Consider the following 25,712-nt stretch of genomic DNA (forward strand, 5'->3'; position numbering starts at 1 on the left):
ACGAGAAGTATACGTACTATTTTAAACTTATTTACGGAGGAGTATGAAGCCGGACTAGAAGCGGCGACCTCAGCGGCTTACTACTCTGATACTTTGTTGGACAAATGTGAAATAAAGAAGTCAGCACACAAGTGGAATGAAAGTAAATAACATCAACTAACTATTTACTTTATTACATGTTGTAAGAGTAGTCAGTGACACTCCATTTGTGTAGTTATTAGCCTCAACCCAAGTGAACAGAATGCTAATGCTAAAACGCTAACGCTAAAACCAATGTGTTTGTGTTGTCGGCATGAGATAAACACTGACATTTATTATTTATGTATTGTTATTTACAGCTGAAATGGACCAAAAGGAATTGCCTGACCCGCATGAATTCACCATTTACTGAGAGGACTACTTTCTGACTGTTGGACAGAACGGACAAGAGCCTGACGTTTTATGGTCTATTCGGTACACTTCGTATTTTTAAATCATTTTGTATATTATTGCTTTGCATTCATTTACTTAGACTTTAGTAAAACAAATATAACATAATATTTTCTGGTTATTTACATAGCATCAGTACAGAAATATAGCAAACCACTCAGCTTGATTTGTATAAACTACCCTGAACTGTGAAATGCGGTGGAAACACAAGCCACACACATCTACAGGTGTCAGAATAATTGTATCTAAGTTATCACAAAACTTTGTGTTACATTGAGTTCAGCTCGCCCTGCGAGAGGACAAAAGCTGTCTTTGATCCTACCAAACAAAAGGCTTGTAAAACTCCACTGTGTAAAATGGGAAGCAACATGAAGGTGTTCTGTTTCTTTGATGTATTGTAATCCACAGAAAGATTTTGTCTTGACCCAAGATGTACAAAGCAGAGAGAAAGCAGGACCTGCCCAAGCTCCAGGCACCTCTTCTTTTAACTGTTTTACGAACTTTTCTTTGAACTGTCTTACGACCTCTTTGAACTGTTTTACGACCTTTTCTTTGAACTGTATTTAATCAAAGGCGATGGCCATGTAATCAGGGAAAGTCCAAAAACAAACCCTGTTTCCATATGAGTTGGGAAATTGTGTTAGATGTAAAAATAAACGGAATACAATGATTTGCAAATCATTTTCAACCCATATTCAGTTGAATATGCTACAAAGACAACATATTTGATGTTCAAACTGATAAACATTTTTTTTTTGCAAATAATCATTAACTTTAGAATTTGATGCCAGCAACACGTGACAAAGAAGTTGGGAAAGGTGGCAATAAATACTGATAAAGTTGAGGAATGCTCATCAAACATTTATTTGGAACATCCCACAGGTGTGCGGGCTAATTGGGAACAGGTGGGTGCCATGATTGGGTATAAAAGTAGATTCCATGAAATGCTCAGTCATTCACAAACAAGGATGGGCCGAGGGTCACCACTTTGTCAACAAATGTGTGAGCAAATTGTTGAACAGTTTAAGAAAAACCTTTCTCAACCAGCTATTGCAATACATTTAGGGATTTTACCATCTACGGTCCGTAATATCATCAAAGGGTTCAGAGAATCTGGAGAAATCACTGCACGTAAGCAGCTAAGCCCGTGACTTTCGATCCCTCAGGCTGTACTGCATCAACAAGCGACATCAGTGTGTAAAGGATATCACCACATGGGCTCAGGAACACTTCAGAAACCCACTGTCAGTAACTACAGTTGGTCGCTACATCTGTAAGTGCAAGTTAAAACTGTCCTATGCAAGGCAAAAACCGTTTATCAACAACACCCAGAAACGCCGTCGGCTTTGCTGGGCCTTAGCTCATCTAAGATGGTCTGATACAAAGTGGAAAAGTGTTCTGTGGTCTGACGAGTCCACATTTCAAATTGTTTTTGGAAACTGTGGACGTCGTGTCCTCCGGACCAAAGAGGAAAAGAACCATCCAGATAGTTATAGGCACAAAGTTGAAAAGCCAGCATCTGTGATGGTATGGGGGTGTATTAGTGCCCAAGACATGGGTAACTTACACATCTGTGAAGGCGCCATTAATGCTGAAAGGTACATACAGGTTTTGGAGCAACATATGTTGCCATCCAAGCAACGTTACCATGGACGCCCCTACTTATTTCAGCAAGACAATGCCAAGCCACTTGTTACATCAACGTGGCTTCATAGTAAAAGAGTGCGGGTACTAGACTGGCCTGCCTGTAGTGCAGACCTGTCTCCCATTGAAAATGTGTGGCACATTATGAAGCCTAAAATACCACAACGGAGACCCCCGGACTGTTGAACAACTTAAGCTGTACATCAAGAAAGAACGTGGAAAGAATTCCACCTGAGAAGCTTAAAAATGTGTCTCCTCAGTTCCCAAACATTTACTGAGTGTTGTTAGAAGGAAAGGCCATGTAACACAGTGGTGAACATGCCCTTTCCCAACTATTTTGGCACGTGTTGCAGCCATGAAAATCTGAGTTAATTATTATTTGCAAAAAAAAAATAAAGTTTATGAGTTCGAACATCGAATATATCTTGTCTTTGTAGTGCATTCAACTGAATATGGGTAGAAAAGGATTTGCAAATCATTGTATTCCGTTTATATTTACATCTAACACAATTTCCCAACTCATATGGAAATGGGGTTTGTAAAAGAGGAGGCGTACAATTTTTCGTCAGAGCGTGGTGACACTGTACAAGGGTACAGGTGTACGCGTTTCTCCTCAGTGAGCCAAATTGAATTCTGTCTCTGTTTAATTCCTTGCTTCTTGTCTTGTTTAATAGATGTCATCAGTGTTTGAACCTGACAAGAGGAAAATGGCCTTTTGATATATTGGATTTAAGATGCTCACAGTGTATTGGATGTATTATCCCAACATTATATTAGTTTATGGAATGTAAGATGCTAACTGTATATCAGATGTAACTAGATACTAACAGTATATAAGTATATCTGATGATAGATGCTATCAGTTTACAGTGTCCGTATTTCGGAAGTTGGTTGTTAACAGTCCACAAGCAATCGGATGTAAGATGCTGACGTAATATGTTAACAGTATGTGGGATGTAAGATGCTAACAGTACATCAATATATCGGATGTAAGATGCTAACAGAAACAAAATATGTTGACGATATTCTACTGATGGCTACAATTATATGTTTAAACTTAAAAACTATGTTTGATCTTTTATAAAGTGGAAAAACATGTCAGCCGGATGCGGTTGTTGTTCATGCCGACCAGCATGAACAACAACAACATGCAAAAGAAAAAAGATGACATACTGGTGAGTGATCGGGAGACCAAGATATAAAGAGCCACTCGAAGCCCAGTGCATTATGGGAGTCCAGGCGGTACAGAATGTAGCAGGGCTCCTGCTCGTCCAGCATAGGAAGCAGGAAGTGGTCATAGTCCTGGTCCCAGCTCTTCTCTGCTTCCCTGTAGGCACCCAGCACCAGCTGCTCTGAAAGTCATCACACACCTGAAATCACCTTTACAGATATATATGAAAGGATACATGTGATGTTCTTCAAATTTTTTGGTTCATTAAACATTAAAAAAAAAAAAAAAAAAATCTGATGTAGGTCAAAATATGACCTTTAGTTTGCCATTAGGGTTGTACGGTATACCGCTATTAGTATAGTACCGTGATACTAATGAATTATATTCAGTACTATACCGCCTCTGAAAAGTACCGGTCCCCACACCCCCGGGCCCCCGTCGTCGTCACGTCGTGTCATTGCTGGTTTACGAGCAGACGAGCATATTCGGTAGTGCACAATCACGGAGTACTTACAAGCAGACACAGTGTGTAGACAGAAAAGGGAGAATGGACGCATTTTGGCTTAAAAACTAACGATAAAGGTGAAGTTATAACACTGAAACGCCCACCGGAAGAGGTGCTTTAAGACATGGCTAGCTAGCCAGCGGTTAAATTCCAGCTAGTTACTTCTAAATCACTAATCCTCGCCTCCATGGCGACAAATAAAGTAAGTTTCTTACAAGTATAATCCCTGCAGGACGAGGAATAGCTAAACATGCTTCACCACACACCGTAGCTCACCAGCGTCAAAATGTAAACAGACGCCATTGGTGGATCTACACCTAACATCCACTGTAATGATACCAAGTACAGGCGCGTATCTAGTCGATACTACTATGATTACGTCGATATGTTTTGGCATCACAACATCTTCTTTTGTTTTTAAAAATGTATATTATGTTTATATACTGAGGAAATATGTCCCTGGACACATGAGGACTTTAAATATGACCAATGTATGATCCTGTAATGACTTGGTATCGGATTGATACCCAAATTTGTGGTATCATCCAAAACTAATGTAAAGCATCCAAACAGCAGAAGAATAAGTTATTATTACATTTTAACTGTAGTGTAGATAAAACATAGTAAAAGAGAAAGTAAGCAGATATTAACAGTAAATGAACAAGTAGATTAATAATTCATTTTCTATCACTTGTCCTTAATAATGTTGACAAAATAATAAAATGATAAATGACACAATTTGTTACTCCATGTGTCAGCCGACTAAATTAGGAGCCTTTGTTTGTTTACTTACTAATAAAAGATAAGTTGTCTTTTATGTTCAGTATTTTATTTAAGGACAAACTTGCAATAAGAAACATATGTTTAATGTACCCTAAGATTTTTTGTTAAAATAAAGCCAATAATGCAATTTTTTGTGGTCCCCTTTAGTACCGGTACCAGTACCAAAATATTTGTATCGGGACAACACTATTTGCCATATATGCCAACAATTTTTAATGAACTAAATTGATTGGAAAAAAGCTTCAATGTATATTCTGCTTCTTCGATTAATCGTTTAATGAGTGTAAAATTTATAAAAATGTATAAAAACCAGACCACATTGTGTGCCCGTAACTTTAAATACATGGAGCGCGCATGAGACCGGTGGTGTGTGGGTGCTGTGATCTATGTGGCGGTGAACAGCGGAGAGTTTTTTAAATGTTTGTATTAATGCACACATGTTAAAAGTGCAATTTCAATCTTAATGATGTGCAATTATGAGAGAAAAAGAAGAAAATTGTTGTTCACATCAACTATTTTCCCTGAAATACACATTTAGTCTATAAACCAAAGTGTATTTTATCTGATTACTTGAATAAACTAATCAGTCATCCACAATTTAAATTAACTGATTATCTCTCACAAGTGTATATTCAAATACCAGTCATGACTGTCACAGTGAACTTTGTAAACATGTGGTTTTACTTGCTAGCATTAGTTTAGAGATGAACATAACTTTAGTTTTACAAGCACTGGAATAAAGAAAGTGGGTGTGAAGGATAGTGCTGAGAAGAATAAGTGGATGATAGTCATTGAATTTTAAGAAATAATTAATTAAAAACATGACAACGCGTGTAGCTTGCTAACTTAGTGAAGCAGTTGGAGCATTGTAGCACTGCTAGTCTTTATGTTACTGAAGCAGAATGAGTCAATAATGCCAGCCAAGGACGTTAAAATAATGTCTAAACGGCGGACATTTATCCATGAAAATATAGGGAAGCTGTTGTTTGTTTGCCTGTAGAAGCAGCTGGAAGGAGAAACTGTAGAAGTCCTCTCTTAAAGGTAAAAGCTGTACATTATTATTATAATACTTCACAAAACTACTTTGACCAAGTAAAAACATGACTGGTGTGTGTCTTCTTTTTGAAGAATACTGCAGAAGATAGTAAAAATATACCTGCATCTTTCCTGCTTAGAATATGACTGGTCTGAGACAGAATGCCCAAATACTGGTATGATCAAGTAAAGGCTGGTGTAGCCGGATGTCCTTGAGCCAGAGGGGAGATTTGCAAACTGTGTCCTGCACCAGTTGCTATTCTGAGGGGGCAACACATTCCAGCTCTGCATGCATATGGCATATTTTCCATCTGCTATCCTTTCCTAACCTTGCTTTTGTTGTGTCGCAACAGCACAAGATAAATACACATGCAGTTCAGTACAAACCTAAATGATCACACTTCAATAGATTTGATACAATAACGCTGTTTCAAGTTCCATTCTGGAGGTAAACACTCATAATTACATAAACATGAACAATTCTCTTATACTCACAAACAGGTTCTTCTTTAACATTGGCCTGATTCACCAAAGGCTGTTTTGACCCTCTAAGGCTACCGTAGTTGCAGACCAAAGTCTAAGTTAGCTAGATAACATTGGCATGTTTCAAATATTTTAAATATAATATCAAAATAAGTCTAATATAATATCGATAACATTGATTTTTATGCCATCAAAATGTGTAATTTTCCGTTTCAAAACTTATTGACTTCATTGGAACGAGCTACATGAGCACTAAGTAGCAGCGATGCTATCAACTGAGGAGCGGGGACTGTCAGCCAGAGTCGTGCATAAAGAGATTATAGCCAACTCGGTTTCAGGCGATCTCCTCAATGATTGGTCAAAAGACACTCACGTGACTACAGGGCGCCATGACTGCTACTAACTTTGAGCTGATCCTGTGTGTTTGCGGCACTTCCTCATTAGTGTTTCGACATGTAAACATATCCTGTTGTTCACGATGGGGCTGCTCCACCCGCGAGAATTGTGGAACTCTTTTTGTTCAGAACAGAACACACAGAAGCTAATACAAATAATAATTAAAAATAATAACAGATGAATAGGAAAAACATTTACAAATTAAAGAGATGGTTTGACAAAATCAGACTACCTTTGAATCTCAGCAAATCTAAAATAATGCTATTCAGTAACAGCAGAAGAGAAGGTCAAATATACGGACAAATATACGGACATTGAAAGCGTAAAACAAAACCACATTTTGGGTGTAATAAAAGATGACAAAAACAACTGGAAAGCTCATTAAAATATACAACATTTAGGGGCAAGAAATATGTCTATTATGAATAAAGTAAAATATGTTCTCAACCAAAAAGCACTCTATATTCTTTACTGCTCGGCAGTGTTACCATATCGGAGTTATTGTGCAGAAATACGGGGAAATAACTACTAAAGTACACTTATACACTTAGCATGTTACAAAAAAGAAAGATCAGTTAGAACAGGGGTCCCCAAACCTTTTTGACTCGGGGGCCGCATTGGGTTAAAAATTGGGCCGGGCTGTATATATATATATATATATATATATATATATATATATATATATATATATATATATATATATATATATATATATATATATATATATATATATATATATATATATATATATATATACATATATATATTAGGGGTGTGGGAAAAAAATTGATTCGAATTCGAATCGCGATTCTCACGTTGTGCGATTCAGAATCGATTCTCATTTTTTAAAAAATCGTTGTTTTTTTTCAATTTATTTTTTCATTAATTTTTTTTTTTTTTTTTTTTTAATTAATCAATCCAACAAAACAATACACAGCAATACCATAACAATGCAATCCAATTCCAAAACCAAACCCGACCCAGCAACACTCAGAACTGCAATAAACAGAGCAATTGAGAGGAGACACAAACACGACACAGAGCAAACCAAAAGTAGTGAAACAAAAATGAATATTATTAACAATAGTATCAATATTAGTTACAATTTCAACATAGCAGTGATTAAAAATCCCTCCATGACATTATCATTAGACATTTACTTTATGAGATGCGATGCAAGTGTAAGCCACTGTGACACTATTGTTAATTTTTTGTATTATTTTTTTTTATTAATGTTTGTAATGATAATATCAATGAGGGATTTTTAATCACTGCTATGTTGAAATTGTTACTAATATTGATACTGTTGTTGATAATATTCATTTTTGTCTCACTACTTTTAGATTGTTCCGTGTCATGTTTGTGTGTCCTCATTTTCTCTTAATTGCTCTGTTTATTGCTATTCTGAATGTTGCTGGGTCGGGTTTTGTTTTGAAATTGTATTGCATTATTTATAGGGGCGGCATGGCGTAGTGGGTAGAGCGGCCGTGCCAGAAACCTGAGGGTTGCAGGTTCGCTCCCCGCCTCTTACCATCCAAAATCGCTGCCGTTGTGTCCTTGGGCAGGACACTTCACCCTTGCCCCCGGTGCCGCTCACACCGGAGAATGAATGATGAATGAATGAGTTGTAAAAATGAACGATGGGTTCTCACTTCTCTGTGAAGCGCTTTGAGTGTCTAGAAAAGCGCTATATAAATCTAATCCATTATTATTATGGTATTGTTGTGTAATGTTTTCATAAAAAATAAAAAATAAAAATAAAAATAATTTTTTTTTTTTTTTTTAAATCGTTTTTGAATCGAGAATCGTGTTGAATTGAAAAAAAAAAAAAGATTCTGAATCGAATTGTGACCCCAAGAATCGATTTTGAATCGAATCGTGGGACACCCAAAGATTCCCAGCCCTAATATATATATATATATATATATATATATATATATTCCTAGTGCTATGATGTCACGTTATCGATGGGAAAATGCATTATTTAGGCAATATGATTTGACTGAGCGGCTCGGAGATACAGAGAGTAACAAGAGAGTAACAACATGGATTAGAAAGGACAGATTTAAAAAAAAATAATAATAAAATTAAAAAAAATAAAAATTAAAAAAAATAATAATTAAAAAAAATTAAAATTAAAAAATTAAAATTAAAAAATCACACCAAAAAAAAAAAAAAAAAAAAAAATATATATATATATATATATATATATATATATATATATATATATATATATACTGTATATATAATTATTTGTTTTAAATATATATATATTTTTTAATAAATTTAAAAAAAATACAAAAAAAATAATATATCCATCTATATATATATATATATATATATATATATATATATATATATATATATATATATATATATATATATATATATATATATATATATATATATAGATGGATATATAATTTTTTTTAAATTTTTTATTTATTTATTTTTTTAAATTTTTTTATTTAGGACTTCCAGCGGGCCGTAGTTTGGGGACCCCTGAGTTAGAATAATGCATAATGAGTGATACGTACAGTGGTTACAAAAACATTGGCGGCAGCCACCACAGTTGACATACTTCCCACAAAAGTCACAATTTCTCTGTGATTCTTGGTCCAAAGCTAATAAAGATTTAGGCAAAATGTGTGTAATAATTAAATTTTTTGGGCGTTCTGTGTATTTTTCTATTTACATTTATTGCACCGACTGGTGCGTGTTAGAGTGCCTGCTGGTCGTGAAACACTGCAGGAATTTACCAGCAGAGTACGTCAAATATGGCCAAAAAATTATACTTTCATGAAATAAAAGCATGTTTTATTGTAAGTTTATGAGCTGAAGTATGTTTAGAACTGTATATAGACGTGTTATTTTGGTTTATTTCGTCAGAAAAACTAACGTCAAAGCCACAGCACTTGCATGCATCCGGGCACAGCCGCACACGTGCGGTGGCAGTCATGGCGTCTGTTGTTTAGTTGGCCATACTCTCTTTATACATGACTCTGCAGTCAGCAACGTGCCGTCACCGCAGTGCATTCTGGGTTTTGTAGTTAATATTGTCACGCGTACTATTAATATAACCAGGACAGTTTAGACATTAAAAAATAAATTTTAGCCCCCCAAAATGTTATGACATGTGATAAAAAATAAGTAAGATAACATAAATCCTCCATTATAAAGTGTTTTCTGTGTCACCAGGCAGAGATGCATGTCACATGATAGACCCTAATATAAGATGTATCACATGAATGACTGGCGAGGAATGCCTAATGCCTTAGCTCCAATAAATTGTGAGGAAATGTTTAATAGGATACGAGCACAAACAAGTGGTTATAAACATGTCGCCCCAATGACCTTTGAACTGCAAAGTGCATCGCTGATGAGCGTTTACAAAAACTTTTAGCAACGTTGTACTTTTTTTCCCCCCTGATAAGTCGTCCTCACATAACATCTTTTTACTCACTTTTATGCTGAAAGAGCACTCACTAAATACTAAATCTACTTTAAAGAACTGTCTGCATAGTATTAAAAGGGATGCTTTATCCCGTGTTGTTACTTTATTTCTATGGGATTTGCTCTACAATGTATTTTCCTTAAATCCAGAAGTAATTTTCAATGGAATTACATTACAAGGAAATGTATATTTTTTTACATGTCATGTTTTATTATGTGTGCAAAATCAACTTTTTCGCCGCTGAATAAAATTTTGCCTTGTTACATTTTTGGCGCGTAGAAAAACCACATTAGTGTCGACATGAACAATTTAGTTAAAAAAACAATATTTAACTTTTATATTTACACAATATTTCACATTTAGGTCAAACAACACAACAAATCTTTTTTAGAGAAAATTTAACTCCACATGCTTTTTTTCTAATCCAGTGACAGCAAAGAGTGATGCTAACCATAGAAGACAAATTGGAATTTACTGCAACATTAGTGAGTGGTTTTACTCACCGTCTCGAATGCACACCTTGACGATGCGCACCGTTCCTCTCCGGACTTGGACCAGAAACTCCCTGAGTTCTGGCGTCACCACTAAAGCTAAAAACATGGCGGCTCGGTACCTTCGTTGTCAAGCAGCAGCAAAGTGTAAACTTTCGGTTCCAGGTCGGAAGAAGTTCAAAAAGTACTTAAGTCGGGACGAAAGTGTGTCATCTGCGTTGAACCGTTAGCGCAGCAGGGGAACGGTGAGGAGTGTGTGACAGTAACAGATAGGCGTCCAGTAAGTGGGACAGGATCACTTGTAGAAAGAACATGATCACCCTTCGCCAAATTTAGCTTCCACACAACGTGCAGCCATGGCGATGGCCTGTCACCCCCCCACCCCCCGCCCACACACACACACACACACACACACACACACACACACACACACACACACACACACACACACACACACACACACACTTCACCCCCACTCCACCGCCAAACAGCAGGTGGGAGGGCCAAGTTGTAACCCCAAAACCTGCTGGGATGCTAAAATGTTGCATATTCCACTTATTATATACTTTTATTAAATAAACAAGCACATCACACATTACGTTAAATACAAAATAAATTGTTGCATATTATACTTGAACTCTTTTCTATTGAAAAAAAAACTAACAAATTTACATAAAGTACAGTTAAAATGCTGCAAGGGAAACTTCGGTTTTTTTCAACCTGGGCCCTGTTTTCATAATTTTTTCTGTATATGTGAGTGCTGGATAAAACATTTTTTGAGGTCGCGCCAGTATTGAGCAGGGCAGGCAGCCTCCAGCCCAGCTAACGCTCGTACACAGGGCAACTGGCTCTCGTCAAAATTCGGCCTATAAACATGCATTTTTTTCACACTGACAGGCTCAGATAGTTACAATGAGTGTCCGACAACATACTAGAAAGGAGAAATTAACGTATGTCTCTACCTTTAGCTGGAGATCGCTGTTTGTTGTGAGCTGTGTCCAAATCTCACCACGCTACAAATCTCGTTCCGAAATCTCGCGATAACTCGCGACAAAACACCGGTGGAAAAACAGTTACCTGACTGAGGTGAAGAGAGATGACTGAAGTGATTTTCTGTTGGATTACCGAAGACTGTTATTTTAGTTTTATAGAAAAGTTTGTTTGTTTGTCTGTCATGGCTGAATTTTTGCCTGATGTGGACGATTTGATTTGTCGCGAGTTATCGCGAGATTTCGGAACGAGATTTGTAGCGTGGTGAGATTTGGACACAGCTCACAACAAACAGCGATCTCCAGCTAAAGGTAGAGACATACGTTAATTTCTCCTTTCTAGTATGTTGTCGGACACTCATTGTAACTATCTGAGCCTGTCAGTGTGAAAAAAATGCATGTTTATAGGCCGAATTTTGACGAGAGCCAGTTGCCCTGTGTACGAGCGTTAGCTGGGCTGGAGGCTGCCTGCCCTGCTCAATACTGGCGCGACCTCAAAAAATGTTTTATCCAGCACTCACATATACAGAAAAAATTATGAAAACAGGGCCCAGGTTGAAAAAAACCGAAGTTTCCCTTTAAGTTCAAACCCCGGCCGAGTCATACCAAAGACTATAAAAATGGGACCCATTGCCCATCAAAGGCTGCAATTGGGGGTTAAATCACAAAAATGATTCCCGAGCGCTGCCACTGCTGCTGCTCACTGCTCCCCTCACCTCCCAGGGGGTGAATGGGGATGGGTCAAATGCAGAGGGTAATTTTACCACACCTCGTGTGTGTGTGACTACCAGTGGTACTTTAACTTTAACTTATTCTACTTTTACTTGCTTTTATTAAATACAACTAATATATTTACATCAAGTACAGTTAACATGTAAGATATTCTACCTTAACTTACTTTTATTAAGAAAACTAATAGATTTACGCCCGGAAAAGTTCAAATGTTTCATCTTCTAACGTTACTTACTTTTATTAAATACAAAAACATATTTACAATAAGTATACTCAAAAGGTTACTTATTCTACATTACTTACTTTTATAAATAGCACATTTAAATTAAGTACAGTTAAAATGTTACATATTCTACCTTAACTTACTCTTTTTAAGAAAACTAACAGATTTTTGTTAAAGGAGTGCAGCTGAGCTTGTCATGTCTGTTCATGTTTTTGTTTTGGTCATGTGTTTGTTTTTTGGACTCTTTTTAGTTCCTGGTTGCACTTCCTTGTTTGTTCGTTTCCATAGCAACTCATTAGTTTTCACCTGTCCTGTCACGCACCTGCTCCACGTTTTGAGTCACGCACCTGTTTTCACTGATCATGTCACTATTTAAATCTGTCTGTTTCTGTTGTTCGTCCTGGCGACCTCGCACTTTTTCATCCCTCTACTTCATGTCATGTTCACAGTTCTTTGCCAAGTAAGTTTTTGTTTATTAATGCCACAGTTTGTGTTTTTGTTTTATTGTTCATAGTTTCTGCCTTTGTGCAAGTTTGGTTTTCATAGTCAAGTTTTTACCTCCGTTGGGAGCGCTTTTTGTTTATTTCTTTTTTTTGAGAGTGAAAATTAAATTATGTATATAAATACACGTCTTGCCCGCGCCAATTTTCCGTTGCCTTCCGGAGAAACAAAACCCAAGAACCAAGTCGTGACAGTAGGTCGCCAGCATAACAGTTTCTCCAAACGAAAGTTGGACGGTTTTGACGAGGCAGCGAGGGAGATCCTCCGCGCCATGGAGGAGGAAATGCTGCGCTACTCCTCCATGGAGTACAGAGACTCCATTTGGTCCGAGGACTGCGCTGCGTCACCGCAGTCCCGGAGGCGCCGCTCCCGACGAAGGACGTCAGGGAGGGCTTCCGCAAGCAGAGAGGACACGTCACTACCGCAAGCTCCTCCCCCTCCGGGCGGAAGCAAGCCACAGGCAGCCCGGCTTCACCCTGATGACATCACAGCTCAAGATTTTTTTTCTCTGAACTCTTTTACTTTTGATCAGCCGCCCTCAACAAAGGACTCTATTTCCATGATCAAATATTATCAAAACATGATTTTGGACATTAGAGCATATCAGTCACAGCCATCTGAATTTCATGCCCCGCCCCCCAGGACTCAAGCCACGCCCAAGTCACACACATTTTTTTTTTCACCCACTCAATCCCAGAAAGAAGAAAGACTTTTTGGACAGTTTGGAGGGGAGGATTCTGCCCCCCTCCTGACCTCCCTCCACCCACCTCAAAAGACGGTTACAGACCGCGGGGAGCGCATCTGGGATCCGCTCCTTGAGGGGGGGGGGGCTAGGGCTGGGAATTGTTCAGGTGGGGTGGGTCAGCATCGCCATGCCAAGCCACAGCCTCCAGCTCGGCCACCACCACCTGTCTATCGTCACGCCAAGCCACAGCCACCAGCACGGCGGCCACCACCAGTCTTTCGACCTGCCAAGCCACAGCCTCCAGCTAGGCCACCTCCACCTGCTCCACGCCCTGCTCCAAGGCTATCAACATGCCTAGCAGCTCCACCATGCCAAGCTCCACCATGCCAAGCTCCACCACGCCCAGCTCCACGCCAAGCGCCACCAGTCGCAGCTCCACGCCAAGCGCCACCAGTCGCAGCTCCACGCGAAGCGCCAACAGTCGCAGCTCCACGCCAAGCGCCGCCAGTCGCAGCTCCACGACGCCAAGTGCCGCCAGTCGCAGCTCCACGACGCCAAGTGCCGCCAGTCGCAGCTTCACGACGCCAAGTGCCGCCAGTCGCAGCTCCACAACGCCAAGTGCCGCCAGTCGCAGCTCCACGACGCCAAGTGCCGCCCGTCGCAGCTCCACGACAAGACCAAGTCCAAGACCAACCATGCCAACACCAAGACCAAGTCCAAGACCAACCATGCCAAGACCAACCATGCCAAGACCAACCATGCCAAGACCAACCATGGCCACGCCAAGCTTTGCCACGCCAAGCTTCGCCGCCCGAAGCGCCACGCCAAGCTTCGCCGCCCGACGCGCCACGCCAAGCTTCGCTACCTGCTTCGCTACCTGCTTCGCTACCTGCTTCGCTGCCTGCTTCATCTGCTGCACTCGCACCTGCGTCATCTGCGGCTTCCACGCCTGCAATGACAACGACGCGCCTGCCTCCTCGTCTGCCACGGTTGTGGCCACTACCTGGTCGTCCGCCACGCCAAGTGCGCCCACCTGATCGTCGGCCACGGATGTGGCCCTTCCCGGGTCGCCCACCTCGCCTGTGACAGCGGCGTTCCACTCGCCGCCGCCACATGACTATGCCTCGGTGGATTCGGGGCCACTTGGCCTGGGGACCCACCGCCATGTCCCCCTCCCGCCCTCCCATGACTCTTGATCCTGTTTTTTGTTTTTTGGACATCTGGGATCTGTCCGCAAGGGGGGGGTTCTGTCATGTCTGTTCATGTTTTTGTTTTGGTCATGTGTTTGTTTTTTGGACTCTTTTTAGTTCCTGGTTGCACTTCCTTGTTTGTTCGTTTCCATAGCAACTCATTAGTTTCCACCTGTCCTGTCACGCACCTGTTTTCACTGATCATGTCACTATTTATATCTGTCTGTTTCTGTTGTTCGTCCTGGCGACCTCGCACTTTTTCATCCCTCTACTTCATGTCATGTTCACAGTTCTTTGCCAAGTAAGTTTTTGCTTATTAATGCCACAGTTTGTGTTTTTGTTTTATTGTTCATAGTTTCTGCCTTTGTGCAAGTTTTGTTTTCATAGTCAAGTTTTTACCTCCGTTGGGAGCGCTTTTTGTTTATTCCTTTTTTTTGAGAGTGAAAATTAAATTATGTATTTAAATACACGTCTGGCACGCGCCAATTTTCCGTTGCCTTCCGGAGAAACAAAACCCAAGAACCAAGTCGTGACAGAGATAGGCTCCAGTGACCTCCCGCGACCCGGAAAAGGACAAGCGGTAGAAAATGGATGGATGGAGCCATATGTAAAAATCTGGCCATAAAAGGTACTGCAATCACGGTCAAAATTCTGTAGTCCCCTCCCCCGCTCCCTGACTGAGGTTGCCAGATACGCAGCCGAATCCAGCTTGATCGATCCAAGGAACTTTAAACTTCCACTGCACATTACTAAGGGTTGAGGTGATGGGACAATAATAGCTGAATACACATAAACATTCAGGCTAACGGGTACATATTTCCCCCGTTTGCCTATATGTCATTGAACTGGGCTATACTTATCCTCCCATTGACCGGGCTAGCATGCTAAACATTTGTTGCACCAACATACTAGCTTTCTTAGACAAGATCATAGACTGTATTGGACAATATAGTTCACATACGAAATGTCCATTTCCATTTATTACAAGTAATAAGAAAACGTAAATGCCTTACTTACCTATCGAGGAGGGAATTAGCAAGTTTGGCGTCAGATGAAAAAATCTTCAATCGTCTCCATCTTTCTAAGCCAACCCCGATACAAATCCTTGTTTTGGTCCTGGCTTTGCCATGAAAAAGTTGAGAATAGTAACGAGGCCTTTTAGATTTACTAAGGTCTGACATGTTTAATAACTTTACCAGTGGCAGTAGCTAGACAAGAGGGCGGTGCGTAACTGGCAACCTGGATGTGACACACTCACAAACTTTCTAACTGGTTAAAACGGTGTAGGGCGGGACATCGAAATGAAAACAAGATTTCGGGGCTGTAAATCTAATTTTGAAATGAGCATATCCGGGTTGAACTATTGTTATCAGTTATAGAGGTATTCGAAAAGAACATGATTTATTAATGCCTTTTGACATATCAGGGCTGTTTAATGATGACTTGACATGCAATTCTTACATATGGCTCCTTTACGTACAGTTAAAATGTTTCATCTTCTACCTGTACTTATTTTAATTAAATACAAAAACATATCTACATTAAGTATACTTAAAATGTTATATAACTAACATATTTTCACCATATAAATACACCAACATGTATGCAACATATATAAAACTCACTTACTTTTATTTGAATTAAAAAATGTCCTATCATTATTATTATTCATAATAATAAGAACACTTATTATATTACAATATTATTATTGATATCATTATCATTAATATCATATCTATAGTACTGTAATATATATATCATATACAACTGTACTGCTTCATACTTGCTTTTTCTCGACCGTACAAAACAGGGAATTTCTGAAGAGATGTTTTTTCTTCTGGAAGTTTCTGTTCTTTCCACTGGCATTCTATCAAAGTGACCAACAGGTTCAGGTCACCTTTATGACTACAATATCTTCTACTTTAAACGGTCAGACAGTTCTGGAAAGAATCCAGGTGGTTCTGAACTTTTTCCATTTATGGATGATGAAGACCATCGTGCTTATTGGACCATCAAAGCAGCAGAAATGTTTTTGTACCTTCAACACATTAATACCTGAAAGAATTGTGTTAAACAACTCCTTCACCGTCTTGCTTTCTTTGTGCTCTGGTGTGCACTCTCACCTGCAGACCTTATGTAGACAGGTGTGTACCGTTCTCAATCATGCCAATCAAATCAATTTACAACCGGTGCGCTACTTGTAGACCTTATTCATGCTCCTATAAGTTCAGGTGGGGAAAATTAGTATTTGATCCCCTGCTAATTTTGAATGTTTACCCCTTTACAAAAATATGAAGAGTACGTAACTTTTATGATAAGTTTCTAACAACATAGTCAGAAAGTAAAACAACAACAACAAACCTTATTTTACATTCAGTTTATCGATTAATTTCACCAGAAGACCTTACCTTGGACCTTCGGTCGTTCTGACAACATTGATCCTAAGACAACAGAAGAGGGTATTGTTATTTATACGAGTCTCATGGACAGTCTCATGGACAGTTTCACGAATAGTCAAATGGACAGTTTCATGAACAGTCTCATGGACAGTTTCACGAATAGTCAAATGGACAGTTTAATGAACAGTCTCATGGACAGTTTCACGAACAGTCTCATGGTCAGTTTCATGAACAGTCTCATGGACAGTCTTTTCAACAGTCTCATGTTGAGTCTCAGGCACGATCTCATAAACAGTCTCACGGACAGTCTTGTGTACAGTTTCATAAACAGTCTCATGGACAGTCTCATACAAAGTCTCATCTACGGTATAATGTACAGCCTCATGTACAGTCTAATGGACACTCATGTACAGTCTAATGGACGGTCTCATGTACAGTCTCATGTACAGTCTAATGGTTAGTCTTATGTACATACCTATGGACCGTGTAATGTACAGTCTTGTTTACAGTCTCATCGACAATCTCATGAACAGTCTTGTGTACTGTCCCATAGACAGTCTCATGTAAAGTATTGAATGCCGTCTCACGAACAGTCTCATGTGCAGTCTCATGAATAGTCTCATACACAGTTTCATGGACAGTCTTGTGTACAGTCTCATGAACAGTCTTGTGTACAGTCCAATGGACCGTTTCATGTACAGTCTAATGGTCGGTCTCATGGAGAATGGTAAATGGGTTATACTTGTACAGCACTTTTCTACCTTCAAGGTACTCAAAGCGCTTTGACACTATTTCCACGTTCACCCATTCACACACACATTCACACACTAATGGCGGGAGCTGCCAGGCAAGGCCCTAACCACGACCCATCAGGAGCAAGGGTGTAGTGCCTTGCTCAAGGACACAACGGACGTGACTTGGATTGCGAAAGCCGGGGATCGAACCAGGAACCCTCAGGTTGCTGGCACGGCCGCTCTACTAATGTAATGTATAGTCTCATGTACAGTCTTGTATAAAGTCTCATGTACAGTCTCATAGACAGTCTCATGTACAGTTGGATGTAAAGTATTGTATACTGTCTCATGGACAATCTTATGTACAGATGTACAATCTCATGTACAGTCTCTTGTATAGTCTTGTATACAGTCTCATGGACAATCTCATAGACAGTCTCATGTACAGTCTTGTATAAAGTCTCATGTACAGTTGGATGTAAAGTATTGTATACAGTCTCATGGACAATGTTATGTACAGATGTACAATCTCATGTACATTTTGTATAAAGTCTCATGGACAGTCTCATAGACAGTCTCATGTACAGTTGGATGTAAAGTATTGTATACAATCTCATGGACAATCTTATGTACAGATGTCCAACCTCATGTACAATCTATTGTATAGTCTTGTATACAGTCTCATGGACAGTCTCGTAGACAGTCTCATGTACAGTCTTGTATAAAGTCTCATGTACTGTTGGATATAAAGTATTGTATACAGTCTCATGGACAATCTTATGTACAGATGTACAATCTCATGTACAGTCTTGTATAAAGTCTCATGTACAGTTTTGTATAAAGTCTCATGTACAGTTGGCTGTAAAGTATTGTATACAGTCTCATGGACAATCTTATGTACAGCCTTGTATACAGTCTCATGGACAGTCTTATCCCAAAGCCTACTATCAGCTGAGGGAAGTGAGATTCAGTAAAGGCAGATGACAGCTTGATGAAGTTATCAGAACAACATCGTCCGCAAATAGAGACCAGCTTGTGCCTTTGCACACGCACGACTCACACACACACACGTGACATGCACACACACGCATACCATCCGTTCAATGAATGAATAGATTGTACATCAGTGTACTTACAGTAGTGCGTTGAAGTGAAGTATTATTTTTTTCAGATGAAAAAGCAATCATAAACAAGACACTGCAACGTATACTTGTAACATATACTTGTAACGTATATTACAACGTCAACAAAGCGGAACATGAAGTGTTTTTTTCTGACTTTTGCAAATGTTAGTACAGTAACATGACAAAGTACATGATGGACTCAACATACTTTTCGTTATTGGCCAACATGTCAAATATTTACAAGAGAGCTTTATCCTGGAGGATGTACACAATATAAATACACAACAAAATTATTGTCGTGTATGATAAACATAAGTATGAATAATAAGAGGAATACAACATGAGCAGCACAATGAATACTTTTGTCACATAGAACAATAATTTCATGAATTCGTTCAGGAAGGCCCGATGCTCCAACAATATTCTTACATAATCAATCAATATCTGCCAACATGAAAATAACAGAAATACATTTTTATATGACAAATATTACATGGGAGATTTATATATCAAATGCTATGCACAGAAAGGAATACATACATATCAAATACATTTCAAATACATCATAAACTCCAGTTGCCAGCTGCAGTCAGTATATATTGATGTATGGATTGATTAATCTCTTGATTTATGGACTAATGAATATATTGCTTTAAGATGAATTCATTTGATTGATAGATCAATTCATCTAGTGATTTATGGATCAATGCATCTATGGATGTATGGATCAATTAATCTACTAATTTACGGCACAATGAATTTATTGATTCACGGATCATTGAATTTATTGCTTTAAATCTGCTGATTTAGCCAAGAGTTGAATTTTGCTGTTGAGTTTGAATCTGCTAACAGGGGAATGAATCATGATAAAGATTACCGTATTTCCTTGAATAGCCGCCGGGGCGCTAATTAATTTAAAACCTCTTCTCACTCCTGCGTTTACCAAAAGCATGCGGGATTGGCAAGCATGCGCTAATTATTTTAAAACCTCTTCTCACTCCGGCGCTTACCTTATGAAAATCACATTTAATTAAAAAAAACATTATTATGGTCTTACCTTTAGGTATAAATGAGTCCATGCACAGCTCCTATAAAAGTCTTCCTTATCTTTCTTCAGTTTTAAAAGTCTCGATGGAGATCTTCCTTTAAGTATTACCTCCTGCTTCGATTGAAAGTCCAGTTTAGAAAACCGTTTTATTTTAGATATGTAATCCTCCATGGTAAAAGTGCAAGCAAACAATGGCTGCTCACTCTTGCTGCATGTTGTCTTCTTCTGCAGTATAGCAGTCGCAAGAAGGATCACTAGCGCCCTCTACCACCAGGAGGCGGAAGTCATTTAATGACTCATATTTGACCCGGCGGAAGTGCCAAGCATGCGCTAATTATTTTGCCAAACGAGTTTGACCCGGCTGTAATTCTAGGCAGGCGAATACTATATTCCATGCGGCAATTCAAGGAAATACGGTAGCAAGAACAAACCTTCTTTGGAAATGCTATTTCTTTGCAAAGTTGACAAACTTGCAGTAGTTTGCAATACACTAAAACAGTATGACAATAATAAGATAATATGACAAAAGGGGGTATTGAAAGTTGGTGCATTTTGAAAGGAAATTAATTCCCATTCCCAATAAATGTTGTCAAATGTCATTTTTCATGCCAGTAAAGCTGTTGACAAATTAATGACATGATTAACTACAACCTGTATTTTTAACTTACCTTTGAAAACCAGGGGCTCAGAATAAAGTTAGTTTTTTAAAGAAAAGGGGCCAAAGGTTTGCTGATAAATCATACCAGTGCAAATCCTCTTTACTGTAAGAGTCTTGCTATGACACACACACACACACACACACACACGCACACGCACACACACACACGCACACACACACATACACACACATGCACACAGTGCTACACGTGCACGTCTCTGAAAATGAATCCTTTGCTTTTAACTACTTTTCACATCAGACCTTGAAGTGATCAGCACACCTTGTGATCATGTTCTTGACAAAGAAACAAAAAGTTAAAAATAACTCTAGAAGACACGTCTTTACCATTCCTGCGCTACATTGAGACTTCTCAGGTATAAATGTCATCATTATTCATCTTGGCGTCAAACAGCAATTAGAAAATGAATGTACGCAGTGTAATATGTTATAGCTACTTTTGCTCTTATGATGTGTGATTATGTTTAATGTGTGATACAGTGTTGGAATAAAAAGATCATTATGACAGCAACAGTCAGCATGCTTAAAAGAGAACGCTTGTAGTCTATCCCGCGTCCTCGCATTAAACGATAAAATGCTGCAAAATAAATGTGAAATCGAGTGTTCCCTCACTTATTGCGGTCTCGGTGCATCGCGGATCGGAACCTACCATAAAGTAGTTATGCCCACTCCCTAATGCAGTGTGTTTGTTATTGTTTGGTGTCCCGTTGACTTCCTGTTTTTTACTTGCTTTGAACCAAAATTAGAAGTCTAGCAGTCATCCCTTGCTCAAAAACCGCTATGTGGCAAAGCGAAGGTCGCTATCAGTTTACAATATCATTTATTTTATTTTATTTTAGCTTCACAAAATCTTCAGTAAACTCCTAAAAACAGTTTTCACTGTGGAGTTATTGAGTGAGACTCTTTAGCTCGGGGGTGTCAAACTCATTTTAGATCGGGGGGCCACATGGAGAAAAATCTACTCCCAAGTAGGCCGGACTGGTAAAATCACGGCACGATAACTTAAAAATAAAGACAACTTCAGATTGTTTTCTTTGTTTAAAAATACAACAAGCACATTCTGAAATTGAACAAATCATATATTTATTTTTTTTTTACAATTACCTGTTGCAGTCAATAGTATATATACTTTATTTGTCGTTATTTATATTTTATAAATTATGTGATAATGTTAATCAGTCAACTCATTAGTGTTAATTTTCAATCTATCAAGATAAAAACATTACATCAAAACCAAATTACAGTATGTTATTTATGTAGTTTGATCATTTTCCTCGACTGATGTACTAACATCATGTGGTTTATTTTGTACATATGTAGCATCATCTACAAAGATACAAAGAATTGCTATTGCGACATCCAGTGGACACATTTAAAACAGCTGTTTTTTTCATACAAAAATTTCAGGGTAATTTCATACTTGGCAAACTCATCCCGCGGGCGGGATAAAACCTGTTCGCCGGCCTGATCCGACCCCCGGGCCGTATGTTTGACACCCCTGCTTTAGCTGATTGGAGAGCTGGCTTTAGCAGCTAGTTGGGTCTATGTTTTATGCTAAAATTACGTGTTTTAAGAGAGTAGGAAGTGTTTATAAGTAAAAGCAAGTCATATTAATACAAATCATGAAATAGTCTCCCTACTTTATCTGTAAGGTAACCAGCGCAATAACCGAGAGAACACTGTGCTCCACCAGCGCATGTTGGGACGTACGACGTTGGATTTGAGGTGACAAAGCATTTACGCTCCAGCTTCAAAGGCAAAGTGATTATTAGCAAGCGATATACCCTGCAAGTGGTAGCAAAAGACATGTACTAAGCATTATGGGATGGCATGGGCTGCATAGATTTAGCGGGCACTAAATGGTTTGCCGGGACTTTATACAGCGTTCTTTAAGATTTCATGAGTCTTTTACCAGCTGTGGGGAACATTTTGAATCTTTCATTGTGCACATATCAATATGATAAACATATCTGCTAGCATTCTGTGGATGGTAGTAAGCTGATATGTTGTAAAAACTACAATGCAACAAGTCTACAGAGCGCTTTTCCATGCCTCCAAACGCTGAAAGCTACCTCCAAGGCACACTTGAAGTCTGTGCGGATAAAGGGCAGGCGGAACACAAAGAAAGATGAGCACTTAGTCCAAACGTCGCGTCAGCTTTCTACTCTGCAAATGTCAAATGAAGGCGTGAATGCTAATCGGTCTGTGTCATTCCTTCATTAACTGCAGTCAGCCAGCCCAGTTTCTTGTCTGAGGACGTTGTCTTTGTCCCCCCGCGTCTTTGTGTCATAGTTCCGCCGAAGCAACGTGTGGTAGCACTATGCCAGCGAGTAAATGGCGTTGACAGGCGAGGTGGCCTCTGAGCTCTCGTTGCCTTCCGTCTCGTCTTTGTCCTTCTTCACGGTGTACTGTCCAATGAAAGAGCCGTCCTCGTTAAACTGGCCATCACCGCCTTCGCCGTAGTCCACCAGGCTGTCGTCGCTCTCCTTCACGGGTCCTTCCAGAGATGTTTGGCTGCCTTGCAGAGGCTTGTTGTCCTCGTCGCTGCTGCAAGCCAGAAAAAAACATTTGTTCCGTCATGATGCCTCTGGAATGTCAACCAAGCACAACCTTCACGCCCTGAATGCACAGTTGCACCTCAATTTACTAAGTATTTTGAAATACGAGCTCAGTTATGAGTTTTGTTCAGTTTTTTCAACCCTGTTCTCCAACTACCGCAACAGAGAAAGCGAGTGCGAAGAAGAGTGCCGAAAAGAAGCGTACGACACCCACCGAATCAGAGAAACAAACCCTTAATCCCTGGTGGTCTACTGGTTAGGATTCGACGCTCTTGTAGTCGCGGCCCAGGTTAAATTCCCGGTCAGGGAACTTAGTTCGAGGTCTCCAGTGGCATTGTGGTTAGAGTGTCCGCCCTGAGACTGGAAGGTCGAGAGTTCAAACCCCGGCCGAGTCATACCAAAGACTATAAAAATGGGACCCATTACCACCCTGCTTGGCACTGAGCTTAAAGGTTTGGAAGTAAACAAGGGGATGGGTCAAATGCAGAGGATAATTTCACCACACTTAGTGTGTGTGACAATCGTTGGGACTTTAACTTAACTTTAAAACATGTTGCCGACCTGGCAAGGAAGCCCGACCGCAGCACCGTCAGTCCGCATCACACAAAATAGCAGCCAGACTCCACGCCGTCCAGCCAAGGACGCTAAAGGTTCAAATGACGATCATGACGTGTTTGACTCTACAAACTGGACGATGGAGTATCACCCTTGGTGCACAGTAGGCATGGGACGGTTTATGAAAAATAAGAAACGTGTCAGGTCGACCAAAGGGTTTGGCGACCTTTCCCATTTATGCGAGTAAATAAAGTTCCCCTTGTGTTTCCACAAGAAACTACCCGGGTAGATTTAGTTCTTCAGGAACTTGTGTCTTGCCCAAGGACACAACGGACGTGACTGGGATAGAATAGAACCTTTATTTAACCAGATAAGAAAACCCATTGAGATCAAGATCTCTTTCACAAGGGTGACCTGGCCAAGAGGTCAACAGCACATGTCACAGAGCAGTTTCAAAAATAATACATTAAGACATACATTTTAAAATACATAAGAGAACTGTAAAACAACAGAGATTTACATCTTTAAAAACACAGGCACTGTGCAAACGTCTCTCGCTGTTTGTCCCTCAGGACAGAAGGAAGGCTCCAAATGGAAGTAGTTCTGTAAGTTTCAGTTTCGTCTGCAATGCATTCCATGCCATAGGGGCAGCAATGCCAAAAGCTCTTTTGCCAAATTCAGTCCGTACATGAGGAACAGTTAAAACATACAAATTGTTAGAACGTAACGCATAAGAGCTGCTTTTTCTTTGTAACAGAGTACACAAGTATGGAGGTATTAAACCTAAAAGAGCCTTATAAATTAAAGTCAGCCAATGTGTGTATCTGCGTGCACTCAATGAAGATAAGTCTGACTTCATATACAGTTGACAATGGTGGGTGAGACTACGACAGCCAGTAACAAATCTTAGTGCTGAATGAAAAACAGTGTTCAAGGACTGGAGGCATTTAGATGAAGCACTAAAATAAAGCACGTCTCCGTAATCAATTACAGGCAAGATAGTTGCTGTCACCAATTTCTTTCTGACTTTAAGAGAGAAGCAGTTTTTATTTCTAAAAAAGAAACCAAGCTTTACCCTAAGCTTAGAGACCAAGTTGTTAATATGGGCTTTAAATGAAAGCTCCTGATCAAGAGTAAAACCCAAGTACTTGTAATTTAAGACCTGCTCTATAGGGTTTCCATTTGATGTTACAATATTTGGAATATTTTCCAGTAGCACCCTTGAATGAGAAAAAACCATTACCTTGCTTTTATCTGTATTTAAAACCAATTTAAGATCAAATAAGCGAGCCTGGATGACATCAAAAGCAGCTTGTAAAAACTCAAAAGCCTGAGTGATGGAGGTTGAACAGCAATAAATAATGGTGTCATCTGCATAAAAATGGTACATTGCATTTGACAAATTATTACAAAGATTATTTATGTAGATAGAAAATAAAATGGGCCCCAGCACTGAGCCTTGTGGAACGCCTTTGGTAATGTCCAGTAATGAAGAGGTGGTCCCAGCCACCTGTACACGTTGTGTTCTGCTGGAGAGATAGTCTGTGAACCAAGCAGCTGCATTTTTAGATAATCCAACGTGATGAAGGGCTTGAATTAACAGACTGTGGTCTACTGTGTCAAATGCTTTTGACAAATCAATAAATAGGGCGACACAATATTTCTTGCCGTCTACAGCCTCGATTAAATCATTGAGGACCTTAAGAGCAGCTGTAATAGTGCTATGCTGTTTTCTAAAACCAGATTGAAATGGAGATAAAATATTGTTTGATTCTAAAAAATACTCTAGCTGGTTACTGATGATCTTCTCAAACAATTTTGCTAAAATGCATAATTTAGAAATTGGTCTGTAATTATTTATATATGTGGGTTCACCCCCTTTTAGCAGGGGAAGAACAAAGGCTGAT

At 39.4% G+C, this 25,712-nt stretch overlaps 2 protein-coding genes across 17 annotated transcripts in view; both read right to left on the bottom strand.

Annotated features, from left to right (window-relative positions):
* LOC133651651 (twinfilin-2) overlaps positions 1 to 10,653 on the bottom strand; it is a 28,278-nt gene extending 17,625 nt beyond the window's left edge. The window contains exons 1-2 of the mRNA XM_062049655.1: positions 10,404 to 10,653; positions 3,247 to 3,425 (exon numbers count right to left, since the gene is read on the bottom strand). Of these exons, the coding sequence (XP_061905639.1) occupies positions 3,247 to 3,425; positions 10,404 to 10,500 (276 nt within the window). The 5' untranslated portion in view covers positions 10,501 to 10,653. The remainder of the gene's footprint in view (positions 1 to 3,246; positions 3,426 to 10,403) is intronic.
* Positions 10,654 to 18,985: 8,332 nt separating this feature from the next.
* nfasca (neurofascin homolog (chicken) a) overlaps positions 18,986 to 25,712 on the bottom strand; it is a 240,939-nt gene continuing 234,212 nt past the window's right edge. For 14 of the 16 annotated variants that reach the window (XM_062049733.1, XM_062049739.1, XM_062049830.1 and 11 more), the window contains one exon: positions 18,986 to 23,239. In XM_062049733.1, the coding sequence (XP_061905717.1) occupies positions 23,011 to 23,239 (229 nt within the window). In that variant the 3' untranslated portion in view covers positions 18,986 to 23,010. The remainder of the gene's footprint in view (positions 23,240 to 25,712) is intronic. The other 2 variants (XR_009826484.1, XR_009826486.1) reach the window with 2 other exon arrangements.

Source organism: Entelurus aequoreus, linkage group LG01 (genome assembly GCF_033978785.1).
Source record: "Entelurus aequoreus isolate RoL-2023_Sb linkage group LG01, RoL_Eaeq_v1.1, whole genome shotgun sequence".
Classification (NCBI taxonomy): Eukaryota; Metazoa; Chordata; class Actinopteri; order Syngnathiformes; family Syngnathidae; genus Entelurus; species Entelurus aequoreus.